Below are 18001 nucleotides of genomic sequence, written 5' to 3' on the forward strand. Positions count from 1 at the left end.
TCGCGAGAGCACCACTGGGGCAAACCGCCGGAGACGCTAGGCGCTTCATTAACTGCGCAAACTGCCTTAATCTCGTTGTTCCCACAGACCTGTGATAGGATGGCGGCGGAATAGGAGGTTTCAGGAATGCTCTTATGGTTATAGGCCAATGTATATATAAACAGGCAGAGTCTCTCTGAATAGCCAGGGGGACAGTACACAATTAAGCAGACAGAAACAGTACTGTTCTGTGTACAACACCAACTATTCCCTGTGTTCAGTCATGTTTAAAGAAAGTCGCGATGTGTCCCTCAAGGGCAGCCGTCGTCGAGACGCACTGCACCACAACGTAAACACCGGCACAATTACTGTTACAAGAAGCACCCGAGGGGTGCTACAGGGAAATCTAAGCAGTAACGCAAGGGCAGGGAATCCATCACGCTCCCGTTTGAAATAGATGCCAGGCCGAGAGGCAGGTACATTCGATTTCTAGAAAGCCTGATTTAGCCTCCGGTGTCTTGTTCGGGAAGTGCTCCAGGAGCGCTCCGTGATGTTAAGCAAAAGGTTCAGTTAGACCTCAGGTTAAGGCAGCTTCACCCACCCCCTGGAGTCAAACAGTATATAGCAATAAGGTTTTGTGTTCTCGAGTAATATAGGTATGTACTCAGTATTAACCCCAGACGTCAACATGCCGGAACGTCTTCAGCACTTTGACTCGCCACGGCGTCTGGCTGCTTAGATCGCGTACAAAATTCTCGAACCGAACAGGAGAACCATCGCCTTCTATTTGCACGAGTTCGTCCCGGTCCGTGTCAAAGCAGATCCCCTGGCGATGACGGCGGTCGCAGACACGATAAAGCCTTCTCGTTGTCGTGTCACAGTAAACTCCCTCAGCAAGACTCACGAAATGCGGTCCTTTGGCGTCCTCTGCCTCGCACATGCGTACAGCACTTGAAAGGTCCAAGTTGCTCTTGACAAGCGCCAAATCAAAGTAGCGCTCAAACTCACCCATGACATCGCTGTAAGTGACGTTGAGCGTTGGTATTATCAGTTGCCGCCCTGATAGAGCAGGTTGGGCTTCCTGTAACATGATGAATGGAGATCGACACAAGTCTTCCACCGATGTAATATTGTAGGATTGCAGATCCTGCTCGTCGGGTTGCAGGTTGAAGCTAATGCCTGGTAGGCGAAGACCGTTCGATTTGTGCCGGTCGATCCAGACACAGGACGCAGCTTTCGCTTCAGCATTAGGAATGACCGTCACTGCTGATTCATAGTAATCTGCACCACAGATTCTCCCCAGGTTGCCAGTCATGGTGATCTCGGATCCATCGGGCGCCGTCAGCTGTACGCCTGCTATGCACATGGGCGTCTTGCCGGCGTTGGTGATATAGATCCAGTCTGGCAGACTGGAACCAGGAATTGCGATGGTAAGCTCATCCTCGCCCTCGCCGAACAATTTTAATACTTCTTCATCGACGTTGTTACTGTTGTAGATGCTGACTCCGGGAACTTCGCCGTAGTCGTAGTCAAAGCCCCAGCTCTTCATGCCATTTATCACTGTGACCGTCGTACCTCCTCCGCCCCTCTTTCGTAGAGGCAACATATCTTCTCCGCCATGCTCCCACATGTCACAAGCCGGTTTACCGAAAGGACTTTTCTTGTTGGGCACTCCGCAAGGGTCGTCGTCACATGCGCGGAAGACGCCGCATGCCATCGCGGCCGAAAACGAGCCGGTGAGACCCAAAACGCTACCGGTGACAGCAGTATGATACCAATGCTCCCTGGCCCAGGCAATTGCTCTGATCCAAGAATATGCGTTGCCCATGATGTCTTGTTACCTGACGGACAGATTTGAAGGGAAGATTATGCCGGAACTTGTCATTCTGTGATAGGGTGATTAGAGAGAAGCAAATCTCTTCGGGGCCACTCCTGTTATATAGTGCTTCCACTGGCACGAAGACCTGGTCTAGAATTAAACTTTGGACGAATAATGCTTCCACTGGCACGAGGACCCAGTTGAGAGTAAACTTCGGGCGACAAGGCTGAGAAGAAGTGGTTCGCCATCTGGCGGATGGTTCGTCCAGACCGGAGACCATCGCTAATACAACCAAGTTTGCATCACTCCTTAGTGCCTGGTTTATGATCTTTGAAGACGAGGACCGAGCGTAATCACGCTGTGATCTGTGAGATCGTAATAGTGGATGTGCCTCACCAAGAGACCCTAATATTCCTACATAGTAGCTTCAAATAGCAGTGGTCGTCAGCTGACTTGTGTGTTTGGTTGAGGTACCCAAGTGGATCGACAGATGAATTTCGATGCTCCGTAGACGGGAGTGAGCGGAGCGTTTGTTTTCGCTTCCAATATTCGCGACAGAAATTGCCTATTTGAGAAATCACGACCGGCTTATAGAGGCTCGATTTATATCAAATTGATTCATGGTGCAGAGCACCAGTTTGGCTTTAAGCCTCGGTCGAATGAACTACGTTATACCCAGTGTATAAATATCGCTGTCGACAGAGCTCCGGCCCAGTCCAACAAAGATGATCGTGCGCCTGGAGACTGTAGAAGCCACCTTCTCTTTTCCATCTAATTCTCTCCTCATCTATTGGGTACCATTCTCTTCCCCGAGCATCGCGTCTGCGCTTCATGGGCTGCTGTAGTAAAGGGGTAAAGGAATGAGAGCCCGAAAATGTCAGCATCTGAAGTGTTTTTGGACAATAGATATCCCGATCGTCCCGCAAGGCTTGAAGTGCTTCTCGTTCATCGTTATATAAATGCAATACTTTTCTGTAACCGTCATTCCTGCCGACCCAGGCTGGTCTGATGAAAATGGAAACGTAAAATCAACCAGTAATTTTGCGCAAATCGGGCCTAAGAAAATGGGCGCCTCAAGCCCTGTGGCAGCCAAAAGAGTAATATTGAGTCCAAGTGAATTTTTGGGAGGAAGACATTCGCGAGACGTTCTGTGTTGTCGTATCGTTGCGCAAAGCCACACGCCATATGCTCTGCATGAATCCTTGTATACTGTAAAGAACACAGGTGAATATGCTGGCTTCCCGGTCAGGTTATTAGTGCGCTGCGCAGCCGAGCGGTCAAATGTAATGTTCAACCTTGATTTCATATGCTGTTTCTGTTGGTACATTGGCATGCATAGGTTGAGGCAATGGGGATGAAGTATATGCAGGTGGATTTCCAGAAGCATTTCCGAAATTACTGACAGCCGAGAAGGTCAGACCCGGTGAGGCGGCATTGTTACAGGTCAACGACATAGGTGGAGCCGTGTTGTAGGAGTCGTGGCGATTAAGAGAGGAATGTGTCATCGCCGGAGAGACGTGACTGGCCTCTGAATGAGGTTGCAACGGCGTCATCCAGCGGTTCTGTAGTTGAAATGTTGAGCTCGTTTTGAAGCCCGCCGTTTGCAAAGGCAAGCCCGCGTTCACGATGGTCTGCCGACTCGCTGTAGAACACTTCCTTGGACCGGCTGCTGAGAGTGCCTCCGGCGAGAATGCTTCCGTGTTCGTCTCGGGACTTTTCACCGACTCTGGAGGCGAGTTACGACTGGTCCCTCGTCTGACTTGACATGTGGGACATAGTTTGACGAATCTTGAGATGAGTTCTTTAGGCACCCTATGCCATATTGATCAGTCTCTTTCCAATAATGGGTGGAGCTGGTGAGTAGAACCATGAATACACTTTCCTGACCTGAGCAGATGTCTTGTCTCTGCCACCGTGTTGGCATTGCTTGTGTGCTTTGGTCAGGATCTTGAACAACTTTTCCCGCACCGCCACTGGTTTTCCTTCATGACAAATCTTTCTCAAATGCTGAGCTGTGTTAGAAGCGGCTGTTGAAATAGGAGGACTGGCTCACCTCTGGAACTTTCGTATCATTCGGTTGCAATGTAAACATCTTCTTCACCCAAAACCTGATGTGCTGTCAGCTTCCCATCAAGGTTGAAACCCAGCAAGCTCCTCCGAGTAGAATGGCGACTGACCTGAATTGTGCCGACTCGATGGCAGTTGTTTTCTTGTCAATGAGAACGTGCTTGATGTTGGCAGCCCTGCGGGCATGAATAAGAGCTTTGTCTTGCTTCTTGGGTGACAAGTCTTGAACATAACTACAGAGAGAGATTAGCGACACTCGCTAGCAGGGAAGTTTGTACTTACCGTTTCATCAGCTCGTCGAACTCATGGACATCTGGATAACCTTCTAGTGGTGGTAGAACAGGTTCTGAGAGCATTGTGCCTTCATTTGGGGAGTCCTGACACTCTGTGCCGTCCATTGATATGTAGTCTCGCGGAGGAGCAAGTCGTTGATAATGTGATGTGGTGCGATGGGCCGCGGATGGGGCGTAGTAGGAACTCGGTGGGAACGCGCGAGACTGAGAAGGAAGTGTAGGAACCCGCGGGCTCACAAATGAATAATGGGGTTGCGGTCCAGAGGTGGGAGGCATATAGAGAGGAGCTGTCGACGTTCCTTGGCCTGGTGCATAGGTTGGTGAGTACGTTGAACATGGCGCGTTGACGGTCTGATACTGAACTTGACCATGGCTGTAGAGGTGGTAGTTGAGACCGTTCCCGTTGGAATAATGCGACATGGCGACATGCGGACTTTGAAAGAAGGAATTGTAATCCTGACTGCTTCGTGGCGCATAGTCGGTCATTCTCGGAAGTGCAACAATTGATAGAGAACCAGTCAAACGAGATGGCAACGGATGAATACAGACCCAGCGTTCAGACCACAGAATCTGTCACGGCTGTCAAAGAAGAAGGAATATGACAAGTTCGATGCTCGTCGACGCCGCTGCTGGCTTTCCACTTGTTGTTGGGTACGTTCTGGATACCCTGAGCGACTCGATGCGAGAGAATGAGCGAGGAATAATGTAATCAGACGAGCAAAAAGCTGCGTCAGCCTGCTAATGGGCAGAAAAGAGAGAAGCAGCTGGCAGAAGGTGATTGAAAGTTCAAGAATTTAAGACAAAATGCTTGTCTGGTTTCTCATAGGGGCTCAAAATAAAAGCGAAAGGTGAGATAAGATGTTGAAGGGTAGACCACGGCAAGATGCGTAGTTGATATTCGAGACAGAGGACAACCTAGAAGAAGTTAGCGGCAAAAGCAATGTGTTGGACACCTACCCGCCTAACTGGGATAAGAGGCCCATCATCGTGCTGGTGTGGAGATACGAAGAGAAGCAAGCAAGGGTAGACAAAGACTTAGGTCTGGCTGGAAAACGAGAAGGATCCAGGAGCAGGACGGGGGGGGGAGGGGCGGTTGGGCAGGGCGAAGATGGCAAAACAGAGAAGGCAAGGAAAAGGGTCTGGAGTAGGACGCATATGGGGAGAGAACGAGGCACTGGCAGCAGCAGAAGTGGCAATGCTTGGTCACTCGCCTGTGGACCTGATTGGGTTCCGTTGCGTTCCCACTCGCCTCGGCCTCCTTCTCCTTCTCGAGGCCTTTTATCTCCCAGTCCATCTTCGACCGATCCCCTGGAGCCCGTGGCTGGCTATATGCACATCATAGGTGCATTTGAGTGGTTGAGAGATGTCAGTGGTTTTGGGGGGAGCCACAGGGCAGCCAGAGGAATGTCTTCTGTTCCATTTGGTGATAATTCGAGGAAAGGGCTTCCTGGTACAAAATGAACGCTGGATGGTAGTGTCTGGACTCCGGAAACATCAGTTGTGTGTTGACCGGAGTGTCGGACTCTCAGGCGACACCTCCTTCAGTTGCTCGAACCGAATTCCGCTATTTCTCTTGAGTGGATAGCAGCATGCAGGTATGCATAAATTCAACGGTTTGCTCCCTGAGGAGATCAGGCGCATGAGAAGGATGCCCCTGTCCTCGTCGAGGTACCTGTAGGTCAACGAGACGCCCGGGCTCTCGAGTTCAATCTCTGGGTTTCTAGGTTCTTATTGCGAGACATGATGATCGCACTGGGCAGGGGTGTACACTGGTCTGTGAGACCTTGAAAGAGGCGAAGTCCCAGGCAACCTCAGGATTGCATCTCGGGCAATCTGAAGGCACAACCTAGCCGACACCATTAAGCAGAAGCGGCAGAAGCAACAGAAGCAGCAGCCAACACGAAGCAATTAGGACAGGTCCATGGAATGAGGTGGGGTGTAGGAAAATGATGGCGCCGAATAATTGTTTGCTATTTGCAGGGTCTGAGGGAGTGAGGGACTGACTGAGAACAAGTGGAGCCTGCGAGAGCCCAGATCACGTGATCAATATGTCACGTGCATCGCCAGCTTGTGTGAACATCTTCGCCTTGTCTCTCTCTCCCCTTTCCCACCTATCAAGAACACCTTCTCCTGAACACAACGCACAACACACCCCCCCCCCCCTCCTCTGTCAACATCTCATATCGCCCTGCATTCAGCCGAAGTACATTATCTGCTCAGTCCCGTATGAGGACTGCAGCCGTGCTGAGATATGCTTTGCTAATCTCTTCCACACCAACCCCCATCTTGAACAGCCAAAAGCCGCTGTGGCTGCCCCAAATTCGTGTCTAGACCAAACAAAGCGGACTGCAGTAATAGGCACTCAGTCCTGGTCATCTCCGACGATTGAAGCACCCCCTTCAGCTTCTGCATGCGCGCATGCCGGCTCTCAGCCCGACTAGCTGCACGCTGATCCCTGTCTTTGGAGCTGGCTCGCTGGGTCTGTGTCTGGGTCTGGGTTTCCCCTGTCTGGCCAATGGCCTGATCGCTTTTGTTTGCTGCTCGAATCATCAGCCACCGGTTGAATCAGAGACAAGCAACCTCCGCTTCTGCAATTCGCGGCATACCTGATGATGCCTTCGGATCTTGGGTCGACATCTTCCAACCGAGATCCGTACCCAGCCTAACCAACACAAGAATGCATTAAAATAACTCCTTTTCAACGCATACGAAGTGGCAAGCCTTGCATTCAGCCCGCCAAATGTCGACAGCAAACAAGCACTTCCATGGATTACCAACTGCAACCAGCGGTCTTGTGGTTTTTCAACCAATCGATAGACTGACCAGGCATCGCCACTGAGGCCTGCCACGTGGACAGATATCACCCGCGGCGAGAGTATGGCCAGCAGTGAACCGAAACCATGTTACACAGTTGGCCCGCCTTCCTTCTCCTGGTGGAAATGATCGTCAGGATTGGTCGGCTCTGCGCGAAACAGGCCATTGACATCCGTAAGTGCCATTGACTTGATTTGGTACAGCACGATTCGGGGCTCTCCTCATCCAGCAGCGTGACGATTTCAAGGATCCCTCCTCCAAACCTCAGCCCGTCGGGCAAGCCACCGTCTCAGCCTGATACTATATTTCTTCCCCTCCTCTTTCAGTCTTTGCGAACACGCCCTCCGCGCCTGTTGCTTGCTTGCAGTCCTGGGGGAAATAACGACGAGTCTGTCAATGAAATGCTGTTGTAGCCACCTCTTTTTGCGTTCGCTAATCGAAAGTTGATCCTTGCTTGCGAAAAAGAAAAGGCATCCAGAGACACCTTCCCAGCAGACATTGTTGTTCCACAGGTCAGTACAACGACTCAATCACTGCCCCAGCAACCTTTGCCCTGTGTCCCCAACGGACGGGTTACGCCGATCCAATGGCTGGATCCATTAATGCTTCTTTTTTATTGGCTCTTGGCACTGCCCGACTCGTTATCCTCGTTCCCCGAAAAAGAGTCTGAAAAAGCGTATCCACATGACTGTAGACATTTGCATCTTCAAAAGCCTGCCGCAAAAAAGCACCTGAGAACCGACAATGCTGATTGGTGCATCGATGCAAGTTCCAACTGATCGATCCTGGCCTGTTCCAAGCATCTGCCATGAAGACTCTGCGATGAATCCACCTCCTCGATATCCAAGAACTGTCGGAGTCAGATTCTAACAGTTGAAATATATCTCAGCTGGACTTGGGCGACGTCATCGAGGAGGGGAAGTCTCGCATGACTCAAGCCGTGAGTCCTGCACATTCGTCGCCGCTGTCGTGTCATTTGCCGCGGAAGGCGGTGTGCGAGCCGCCTCGCCCCAAATGGAAGCATGCACGCAAACCCGTCTTCTGCTTCGTCCGTCCTAAAAATGCTGCATTACGATCTGCGTTGCTCCAAGCATGGCGTTCCTATCCAAGTAATTCCATTTTGGAGCCGGGCCTGTTGTTTTGGTGGTGCCATGGTGTTGCGGAACTGATAACTAATTGTGTTCTAGGCGAGCCCGAACAATTTTTGAGACTCTCACCGTCGAAATGGCCACTCCACGGCCTTCTGCCACGTTGATCTTGGAACGCTCTGCCCATTTTTGGCGCCAATTGAATCTCGTGGACCACCCTAACGCGGGCTGGATGCGGGCGCCCTTTGTGGGCGTGTAATCCACCCCGGGGAGGTGTGAGTTGTACACTAGATAGCTAAAGCGAAGATTGACACCAATACAAAAATCTTTCACAGCATATACCGGCCTTCAACGTGTACCAATGAGGTGGCTCGATGCTCTGCCAGTTCAAAGCCGAGGAAGCAGCGCATGTAAGCAACTGCATCTCAAAAGGCAGCGGAGCGAGCTTGAGGCCTGGAGCAACAGTACGACATATGCGAGGCCAAGCCTCTAGGAGGAAGCAGAGGATTTGGGGCGTGTGCCGTTCTTAAAATGTCAAATTCGATATGACAGCCATCAAAACGGATGCGGTGCTGGTTTCAATGCAATATACTGTGCATCTAATCGCCAGCAAAGTCACTCATCAACCCAGGCGCTATACCTCCGATCTAAGACATGAACTTATCGCCATGCTAAGTCAAATGCCCCAGCTATTAAGCGCTTTTCCAACCAAGACTCTCTATACAGCGTTAAGGATCTCTTCTGAAGGCCAGTACAATACCAGAGTCCGAATATTCTCGTCGATCATTCGACGTAGCCCCATCCCAGAGACGAAGGCACCGTGTATGTCTCTTGTGGCCATCAATAAGCGTTGATATTTCGGATGTCCTCCATGTAGTCGCAAAGCCGATGAGCTGATCTTGCTAATCATCAAGGCCTAGGAGCTGTGATGCTACAAGCAGTTCAGGCTCCTAGAAACATCAATTTATTCCCAGCCAACAGACCTGCGTTATCCCCTCGCAACCTCCTCCGTCCCAGACAAAGATTGAGTCCCCTTGCCTTTTGGCATCTATTCAGGACTTTGCCTTCCCCTTTGTGCGAACAATGGAACCCTACGTAACGCACATTCATACGTGTTTACATTTTGTCTGGAGCTGGGTCGTGATTCGTCGCTAACCCTTGTATCTGGCGGAGGGTTGCCGGTAGACCACGTTGGAAAGAGGAGGGATTTCAATTACAGCGCCCTCCTTACCCGCCATCAACCAGAGTAGACTATACATAAGGCATTCAGAACAATGAGGAGGTAAATCCCACGGAGACACCCTAACTAGGAGACTAAATATACCTATCGCTATTCAGGAATACCACGGTTCTGGGGATACTTAGGTGCCGTGTGAGTATTGAACCAGGGACATTCGAGTCAGGGGGTGTCGTCACGGAGTTTGGATGTTGAGATTGGACACTATCTAGGTATGCTTACGAGACCACCGCATCCATCACACTTGACCGCAAGGTAACCCTATACGAGGGCCACCCCACATAATGGCTACCAAAAGTACTCAGTAAAATGCAACAGCAAGATAAGAAACACTCATTTTGCTTTGGACGCAATTGCGACCCCTACTGAACCCAAGTTGCAGAGGTCAGATCTTATCCCCCAGAAAGCGGATGGGGAATAGGGGTTTGTGGCCAACTCCGGCAAGGCTGGTACGCAGCCTTGCTTGCTTGCTTGGTAGGACTCTGAGGGCTCGAGGTCTTCCCCACTGACATGCGGGGTTGATACAAACACGACTTTGTAGCTCATGCCATATGAATATTTTACCTACTTACCTACAATTTACTACATCAGAAGATGCACATGCGCTTCCTGCAGATCAAATAGGGAGCCTCCCCAAAAGATTCTCCCTCTTCAAATTCCAGAACAGATATTGTTGGGCGATAGCTGGCAAAATACGACCATGTCGACATCCCCCCCTCCCTTATCCCACCACGGCACCCTCGCCGATCTCCTGCCCTCCCACTTCACCGCCCAAGTAACCACCTGGCTGGCCGAAGATGCGCCCTCGTTCGACTACGGCGGCTTCGTCGTGGGATCCGAACCACGTAGCGCGCAACTACTGTGTAAGTCCGCCGGCGTACTCGCCGGCGTACCCTTTTTCGACGAGGTATTTCGACAACTCGACTGTGCCGTGGAATGGCATTACGATGAGGGAACATATCTCGACCCCAAACTGGCCGGCGGAAAGATCAAGGTCGCCACTGTCAAGGGACCTACCAGGAAACTTCTCCTGGGAGAAAGAGTCGCGCTGAACACATTGGCACGATGCAGCGGCGTGGCGACCCGGTCGCAAAAAATGCTGCAACTGGTCCGCAGCGCGGGCTACACGGGCATCTTAGCTGGCACGCGGAAAACCACACCGGGATTTCGGCTGGTGGAGAAGTACGGCATGTTGGTCGGCGGCATCGACGGCCACCGTCACGACCTGTCAAGCATGATCATGCTCAAGGACAATCACATCTGGTCAAAAGGATCCATCACCAACGCGGTCAAGGCGGCCCGTGCGGTAGGAGGCTTCGCGCTGAAGATCGAAGTCGAGGTGCAGAGCGAGGCAGAGGCAGACGAAGCCATCGAAGCGGGTGCGGACGTGGTCATGTTGGACAACTTTGACGGCGAAGGCTTGAAGATAGCCGCGCGCAATCTGAAAGAGAGATGGAGGACCAGAGGCCGGGCAGATGTGCTCCTGGAGAGCAGTGGTGGTTTGACCGAGGCCAACGTCAAAGAATATATCAACAATGGTGAGTCCGATCTTTTTGCATCAAGCCAGCCCCAGTCTTCTCTTTTCCTGTCCCTTGGGATGAGAGGAGATGATCCCATTCAGTCCTTACAATGATTGCCCTTCTGCCGCTCACATCTTGGTTAACGCAAACCCCCTATCATTTCATCACAGATATCGACATAATATCCACGAGCGCCGTCCACCAAGGGGTGCCACATATAGATTTTTCCCTGAAAATCGATCATTAAACGACTTGCGGCCTTTCAACCACCCTTGTCCCGTTTCTTCATTGACTTCAATATGACAAATGTGGTAATCCTCACTCTTTCAGCTCCCCTCCGGCGTCTCTTGCTTTCTCCTACGTTTGGGGGGTTCCCTCATCCAGCTCAGATCGATGCCCTCTCCATACATCATCCATGTCCATGTGTTTGTTTCCCCCCGCTTTTTCACAGCGCCGTCTCTCCACGACTTTGTCTCTCTTACCTCCTCTCTCCTCTTCACTCCACATACACTCCTCCATCACTTAATCTACGCCAGTTTAGACTTGGCCTAGCCGCCTCATTTCCAACCCCCAGCCGCACCAAGCGAGGACAGCTAGGCCCACGAAAAGCGGCACCTGCGGTGCCCCTTCGCCAAACTCGGGATCGACCCATTTCGTGCCGGGATACAGGATCCCACTGAGGCCGGTGATCCAGTACAGAGTCCCCAGCACTGCGGAAATCGTGACGCTCTCCTTCTCACCTATACCTCCTATATGACCCTTGCCTCTCCCGCTCCGTGCTGTCTCTGCTATCCTCGTGCCCCCACTGCCACTCTTAGTAGCAGTTCGCCCATCATCCGCGTTGTAGCGGTCCAGAACAGGCCTCCAGGCGAAATAGGCCGTGAGCACGCCCAGACACAGGCCCATAGACATGGTCTGTCCGTTGTGGAAGCGCGCGTGCGGCGGCCACCGCGGGTTCTTGACGTGCGTCTCGTTCCAGTCCGCCATGTAGCACCCGACGCTGGTGGCGAGGGCGACGATGCTCAGACACATTCGCCCCGAGGTGAACAAGGGCCTGGAGGTCATTCTTTCGTTTTTGCTTTGTTGATGTTTTTGTGCGGGGCGCGAGTGGCGCGTACTGAAGTTGTTGAGTCGTGTGCGTCCGCAAGTACATATACGATAAAGGATGCGGCTGTATGTAGTCCAGGGGCAGTCGAAGGCCGAGTTGGTTGGTTAGCCGTGGTTAGTCTCTCTCCAAAACACCTTCAAGTACAGTAAATAAATAGGCTAAAGCTCCTTGTCCTCCATCCAAAGTAGTGACATATGCCATATGCCGTAGTATGCCATACCCCAGTACATATGTCATATGTAAGATGTAACAGCATGCGGTTCGTTCCTCTATTTCCTCCAGTAAGTTGTCCACCTGTATTCCTGCTAATCAGGCTACCACCCACCATCATCGGCCGGACCCAGATCATGCCGGTTCCGGGGATCAAGGATCCCACCCAGCTTGCTTCCTTTCGTCTTGGGGCATGCGTTCTACATATCCCATCAGGCGTCCTATCCAGACGGGGTGATATTGTGACCTAGATTTCTTTTCCCCTGAAGTACTTGAGCTCCGCGATTCGTCCACACTGTCGTCAGGCGCCAGTTCGTTTTCGATTCCTCTAGGATTCTGTCTGCTATTCGTGGGGTGACGTATTTGTTGCAGAGAGAAGGACTCGTCTTGCCCAGATGCCACTGCAAGATGGAACTTTCAATGTCGTAGCGAAACCCATGCAGGGTCTAATAAAATTACAATTCCTGTTGGGACCATCGAAGAGCCTCAATCCGCGCCATCGCTCAGGAGAACTATACCACTCATACCAATGCCACCATAGGGTATTCCCTGTATGGTACGCCTCTTGCACCCTTCAGCCTCATCTCAAAAAGCAGTCTATTCCATCCCGATATCAAGCTTAGAGAACGCAGCAATACCCATAAGCCATCCAGACTAGTTTCAAGCCATCAACATACCATACATTTTCTCCCATTGAGCAGCTTGCAAAATTCTGTTCTTATCAGTAAGACAACCCAACGCCGCCGTTTCTGTCTTCAGCCACCACAGTCTTGCACACCTGTCAGCCTTCGTTTCCCGCCGATCTCCTCTTGCTTGTGCCTCGTCCTTCCTTAGGGGGAATGCCAATTTATCCTTGTCTCACCGCTCACGCACTTGGAACTGAAACCATTGCTCGGGAATTGGACCATTCGACGTGCTGAGCAGATGCAGACATCCTTCCTCGTCGCCGAGCAACAAGGATGAATGATCCGGTGAGAGCCGCCCACACATTATTTCACAGCCAGTATCTGCAAGATCCTCGACGAGGACATCGGCAGGTGAACGGCGGGTGTCCCAATATTTGAGGATGCCGTCACTTGACCCAGTATACAGTCGTCCGGGAATATGGCTCCACTCGATGTATCTGACTCCCACGTCCTCAATCTCACGATCTGCTCCGCGAGCGAGCCAAAGGGAGGGCCGACCGTGAGCCAGCCGATGTAATGGCTTTTGAGGCTGACGTTGGTCCCAAACATACGTCGATCCATCGGTGCACGAGGCTGTGACTAGACCGTAGTTGATCGTTACGTCGTTGATATCCTTTGCGCGACAACCATATCTCGCTATTGAATCTGGCTGGTTGGAGGAGTACAGCTGGACCACTGAATGCTCTGCTGTATTTGCCCTTGACAACGGGTCGCTTGCGCTTGCGATGACGAAATGTTCGCCAGACGAGGACCAAGCACAATCAAACACAAACCTGTCTCCCGTGTGGAAAAACACCTCTTCACAGGAGGCCTGGTGAAATTTCCACACTGTCGTACAGCCTGCACCAAACCTTGGATCATTACTATCAGTACCGAAGCCCGCAATTAACCAATCGCGGCTTTGCAGGTGTCCGAACCTAAGACATGTGGGAGAAAATGGGAACGATTTCCTTCCTGTTTCCCGGAGGGGTCTGATTTCTAGAGGGCGACCGTCCAGGTCCGACTCGGCCAAAAAGACTCGGATAGATCTGATCCCATTTGCTGTGCCAGTGGCGAATAATGAGCTCTGCTCCCTAGCCACATCCATAACTTCTACTTTTTGCGAATATTGTATTTCTGTCCTGACTTGGATGGAAGCCTCATTCTCAGCGTCCCAGACTCGGACCTTGTTGTCAAACCCAGCGCTGTAAATCATGTGGCCGGTTGGGGCGAATCGAACCGCACTGACAGTCTGATACACATATTTTGGTTCCCCGGCGTGGACATTGCCCGCCACGCGATGTTCGGGAAGTTCTCGGATGGTCTTGGAAGGCAGTGAACCATGAACTAGATTCATGGGTCGGTTATCCCTCAAATTTGTCAAGGGGTCCATTACCGAGCTGCTAGCAGCCACAAAGTACTTCGAATCTTGAGACCAATCCACTTGCACCATGCCGCTCGAGGTACGAGCCCAAATAGCCCGAAGGCGCAAATGGTTTCCCGATGTTGTAGGTGTTGAATCGACCTTGGTATTAAACCCTTCTTGATGAGGAAGTACTGATTGAAGGGCCGTACCACTTCGAGATTGTCTCTTCGGCTTCTGCGTCTTGGTCTTGCCGTTCGGCCTTGGTTGGGACCCGTAGAGGTGACTGTTGTCTAAGGACGACGGTCCATTGGAGGTTGGCGTTTGAGAGTTGACAACTTTCCGAGACCGAATTCTGGTCCTTTTAGCGGTTGACTGTCCATCTGGCGTCGAGTGCAACTCTCCTTCTCGAGCATTGCCTGATGATGCGTTTCGCTTACGCGCCATGTGTGGGAGTTTGGCCATGACGGTAGATGCCCAGTCCAAGCCACGAGCTTCACACTTGTAACGAGTCCCGAAAGACCATTTCGCCATCATTTGTGGGCCGGTGCGATCGTAGCCGCGGGTTTTGAGAATCTCGGACGCACGTTGCCACATGTTAGATTTAGTTAGTCCCGGGTCTTCTCTCTGCATCAAATCATGGATGATCTCAATCATGAAGTCTTCCTCCTCTTCCTTCCATCGACGCGATACCTCGTTAAGCAATTGGGAGCTCTTTCTCCGTTGAGCCACGGGTTCTTGCCGAGTTTGTGCTTCAGCTTGTTGTGGGGTGACCGCTAGCCGTGGTTCCGCAACGCTAGTTCGACTGGTCTCGTCCCGGGTGGGCGACTCCTCATGTGTAATGTCCTTGGCAAAATCACCTTCATCGGTGGAATAAGATGAAGCATTGTCGTCGTCGACGTCATCAAGTCCGGATTCATGTTGATGTTGTGTTTCAGCTTGTTGTTGGGCGACGGCTGGCCGCCTGTCCGCAACGCTGGCCCGACTAGTCTCATCCCGGGTGGGCGACTCCTCATGGATAATATCCTTGTCGAAATCACCTTCATCGGTGGAATAAGATGAAGCATTGTCGTCGTCAATGTCATCAAGATCAAATTTCCGATGCTCTGTCATATTTGGACCTTCTAAGCGAGAAGGATCGTCGATTTGGCCGAGGTTGCTACTGGGCGGAAGGTCGCTGGTGCTATGCTGTAATGTCGTCTGGGAGGGAACTGCGGGCGCGGCATGCGCCATGTCCTGGAGGTTTGTAGTAATCGCGAGCTGCTCGGATGTTTCATTTACGACGGGGGACTCCGTGGCTTCCTCTCCTTCATGCGCAGCAACCCTGACAGGTTCTTCGACCGTCGGTTTCAGAGCTTTTGGAGGTAGTGGGGCTTGACTGTAAGTCTGACTGCCGGCAGCGGACTCCATGCACGCTTTTCTCAAGCGCCGGATAGATCTTGCATGATCCTTGGCCAGACTCTTCGCCATCATAGTAAAGACATAGAGCTTGTCTTTGAATTCTTTGTCGTGTTTGTTGAGATAGCGTAGTATGCGCTTATTATCATTGGGATCGGGTTCAATATCTGACTCGATTTCGGAGTCGCTGCTGGACATCGCGGCATGGCTTGGAAAAAGCCCAGCCCCCAGAGAGGCCGGTGTCCGCAAATTCTCCGCCATGGCTAAAGGTTGTTCAATGACACATTGACCGCGCCGAAGACTTGAGGTGGGGTTAACAAGTTGAGATTGGAGTGAAAAGAAGGACCAAGAAGATCGGTTGTGAACTACTGAGATATGTTTGAGGTTGAAGGAAGCGCGAGGTGAGCGCGACACAAGCGCGCACAAAAGCTCAGACTTGGGATTCGTAAATGACTCTGATTGGCTGCTGCAAGGTTGCACGAGGCTGCACGAGGCTATCAGCCCGCAAAGCGCCTTTGGGCCAGTTTAGGGCAATCATACGAAGTCGGCCGCACAGAATCGCCCCGGCAGCCTCCGTGCAAGCTAACAGCCAAATGTCCTCTCCTATGCTTCATATCCTATCCCGCTTGAGATCGAGGACCTCCCCACTGGACACCGCAGATACCTTCTGTATCTTTTGGCTGCGTCAATGCCGAGGTTCAACCGCACCACCTCTAACAACCGAAACAATTTCAACACTGCCACCACTGCTCCTGTTCACACATCCTCGTGGTCCAGCGAACCGCTTCCTCTACCATACTCCAGGCAATGGCCAACCAGGATGCCTACCAACAGGCCAGTTCTCCCCCTCAGCCAGATCTAGAGGCCATCTATACTCACCTGTCCCGCTATCCTTTCTCCACCGATCAAGAATATCAAGCTGGCCTCGCCGCTATCCTCGGCCATCGAGACACGCCTGCGACCTCAGAGGAATTGCGCGAGAAATCAGATCTGGTTCTCCAGGCACAGTGCTTCTATTTCTCAAGAAGATTCAATGTCACGCCGCCCGTATCTCCCCGCGCATATTCGGCATGGCTTCAATCACAACCACATCCACATCCACACCTGCAAATATTCCTTCCTCCTTCTCAGCCTGAAGCTTCAGCGTCAGCACCGCCCGCATCATCAGCAGCAGCAGGAGCACTGTCTTCACCGCCGCAAATCTCCGTCCAGACAGCCGCTTTCACCTCCCCCTCCACAACTACCGCCGCAGCTCCTTCGGGACCATCTCAAGACCCACCCTACCCCACCTCCTTTGCCGCTATTGTGGACCTAATAACACGAAATCTCCCCGTCCCAGGGATAGAAGAGATCCCGCCCACTGTGCTTGAGCCGGGATCGAGTAAAATCGACAAGACGCCAAGAAGAAAAAAGCCCTGGGAGAAAGATGTCGACGCGACGCCATCGGAAAAGCAACAACCGGAAGTGAAAGAAGTGACGCCTCTGGAGGCTGGTGACGCGCAAGCCACGAACAGGAGTGGGCAGAGCGATGAAGCTAGACCTGAACCCGAAGGAATCGACATCAACGGACACAGACCTGCTGGCGAAGGTTTGGTAAAGATTCTTCAACCCAACGCCATTCCAGACAGCGGACTGCTCAAAAGGGATTGAACCGTGACACAGGGAAAAGAAAGCGAGACAGGCACTCGCTCTATCACTAAAGTACAAAGATGCGACCACGCGATCAATGGCTTTGCACAGTCCTGCCTCGCCTTGTGGTCAGAGGTGCAGATGCCCATGATATAGGGTCTATGGCCCTCATGCCCAATGAGACTGATTGTCTCGCCGGAGCAATGCTAGTGTTTCCGCAGCCAGAGAGATGAGATGGAATCAGGATTGCCCCATGCTTATTGAATGACGGGTATCAAATATGCTAGATGATGGGCGTGGAAACCCGCAATGCATTTCTCGCCGTCCATGAGCAAAGAAGACTTGCGCGGCCGAACGACCTACACCTGCTGCATTTTTGGGCTCGAGTTAGGACGTACCGTCGAGTTAAGCGAAGCATATGGGGTTGTGGAAACGTAGGTTGATTTGATTGGGACTCTTTGCATCGTGATATGCACCACATTGGTGACGCCCGGTTTCTCTGCACTGCATAGTGGAGTCATGCGATCAAGCTGACAGGACGAGGTCTGAATGTCACTTATGATTTTAGTATCCGAACGCGCGCCTCTAAAGCCGATGGGTAGGTCCTGCTGGAAAATAAGAACAGGAACGATGTTTGGCTCGCTTCTTCAGCTATGATGTTCACTATTTGCTACATTGTCTTCATCATTCTCGATGTTTCATCATGCCAGTGGTAAATACATGCTTGGTCAATTTTCCCCTTCAATTCTTCTGGCGGGCAAGGACGATTGTCAAAGACATGATATGATACACAGTCATCCGCCATGACTGA

At 51.7% G+C, this 18001-nt stretch overlaps 6 protein-coding genes across 6 annotated transcripts; 2 read left to right on the forward strand and 4 right to left on the reverse strand.

The window, feature by feature from the left end:
- Positions 1 to 649: 649 nt before the first annotated feature.
- Positions 650 to 1807, reverse strand: Z519_06696 (uncharacterized protein; the record flags this gene model as incomplete). Its single annotated transcript, XM_016764434.1, has 1 exon — positions 650 to 1807. One exon carries the CDS (start codon positions 1805 to 1807, stop codon positions 650 to 652), a length of 1158 nt encoding a protein of 385 aa, XP_016619516.1.
- Positions 1808 to 3075: 1268 nt separating this feature from the next.
- On the reverse strand, positions 3076 to 4644 carry Z519_06697 (uncharacterized protein; the record flags this gene model as incomplete). The annotated part of the gene is made up of 5 exons (XM_016764435.1): positions 3076 to 3610; positions 3666 to 3805; positions 3852 to 3906; positions 3976 to 4098; positions 4148 to 4644. 5 exons carry the CDS (start codon positions 4642 to 4644, stop codon positions 3076 to 3078), a joined length of 1350 nt encoding a protein of 449 aa, XP_016619517.1.
- A 5353-nt stretch (positions 4645 to 9997) lies between these two features.
- On the forward strand, positions 9998 to 10930 carry Z519_06698 (nicotinate-nucleotide diphosphorylase (carboxylating); the record flags this gene model as incomplete). Its single annotated transcript, XM_016764436.1, has 1 exon — positions 9998 to 10930. One exon carries the CDS (start codon positions 9998 to 10000, stop codon positions 10928 to 10930), a length of 933 nt encoding a protein of 310 aa, XP_016619518.1.
- Positions 10931 to 11354: 424 nt separating this feature from the next.
- On the reverse strand, positions 11355 to 11882 carry Z519_06699 (uncharacterized protein; the record flags this gene model as incomplete). The annotated part of the gene is made up of 1 exon (XM_016764437.1): positions 11355 to 11882. The coding sequence occupies one exon, from the start codon at positions 11880 to 11882 to the stop codon at positions 11355 to 11357; it is 528 nt and encodes a 175-aa protein (XP_016619519.1).
- Positions 11883 to 12993: 1111 nt separating this feature from the next.
- On the reverse strand, positions 12994 to 15759 carry Z519_06700 (uncharacterized protein; the record flags this gene model as incomplete). The annotated part of the gene is made up of 1 exon (XM_016764438.1): positions 12994 to 15759. One exon carries the CDS (start codon positions 15757 to 15759, stop codon positions 12994 to 12996), a length of 2766 nt encoding a protein of 921 aa, XP_016619520.1.
- A 609-nt stretch (positions 15760 to 16368) lies between these two features.
- Positions 16369 to 17211, forward strand: Z519_06701 (uncharacterized protein; the record flags this gene model as incomplete). The annotated part of the gene is made up of 1 exon (XM_016764439.1): positions 16369 to 17211. The coding sequence occupies one exon, from the start codon at positions 16369 to 16371 to the stop codon at positions 17209 to 17211; it is 843 nt and encodes a 280-aa protein (XP_016619521.1).
- Positions 17212 to 18001: the final 790 nt, after the last annotated feature.

This window comes from Cladophialophora bantiana, assembly GCF_000835475.1.
Source record: "Cladophialophora bantiana CBS 173.52 unplaced genomic scaffold supercont1.9, whole genome shotgun sequence".
NCBI classification, from domain to species: Eukaryota; Fungi; Ascomycota; class Eurotiomycetes; order Chaetothyriales; family Herpotrichiellaceae; genus Cladophialophora; species Cladophialophora bantiana.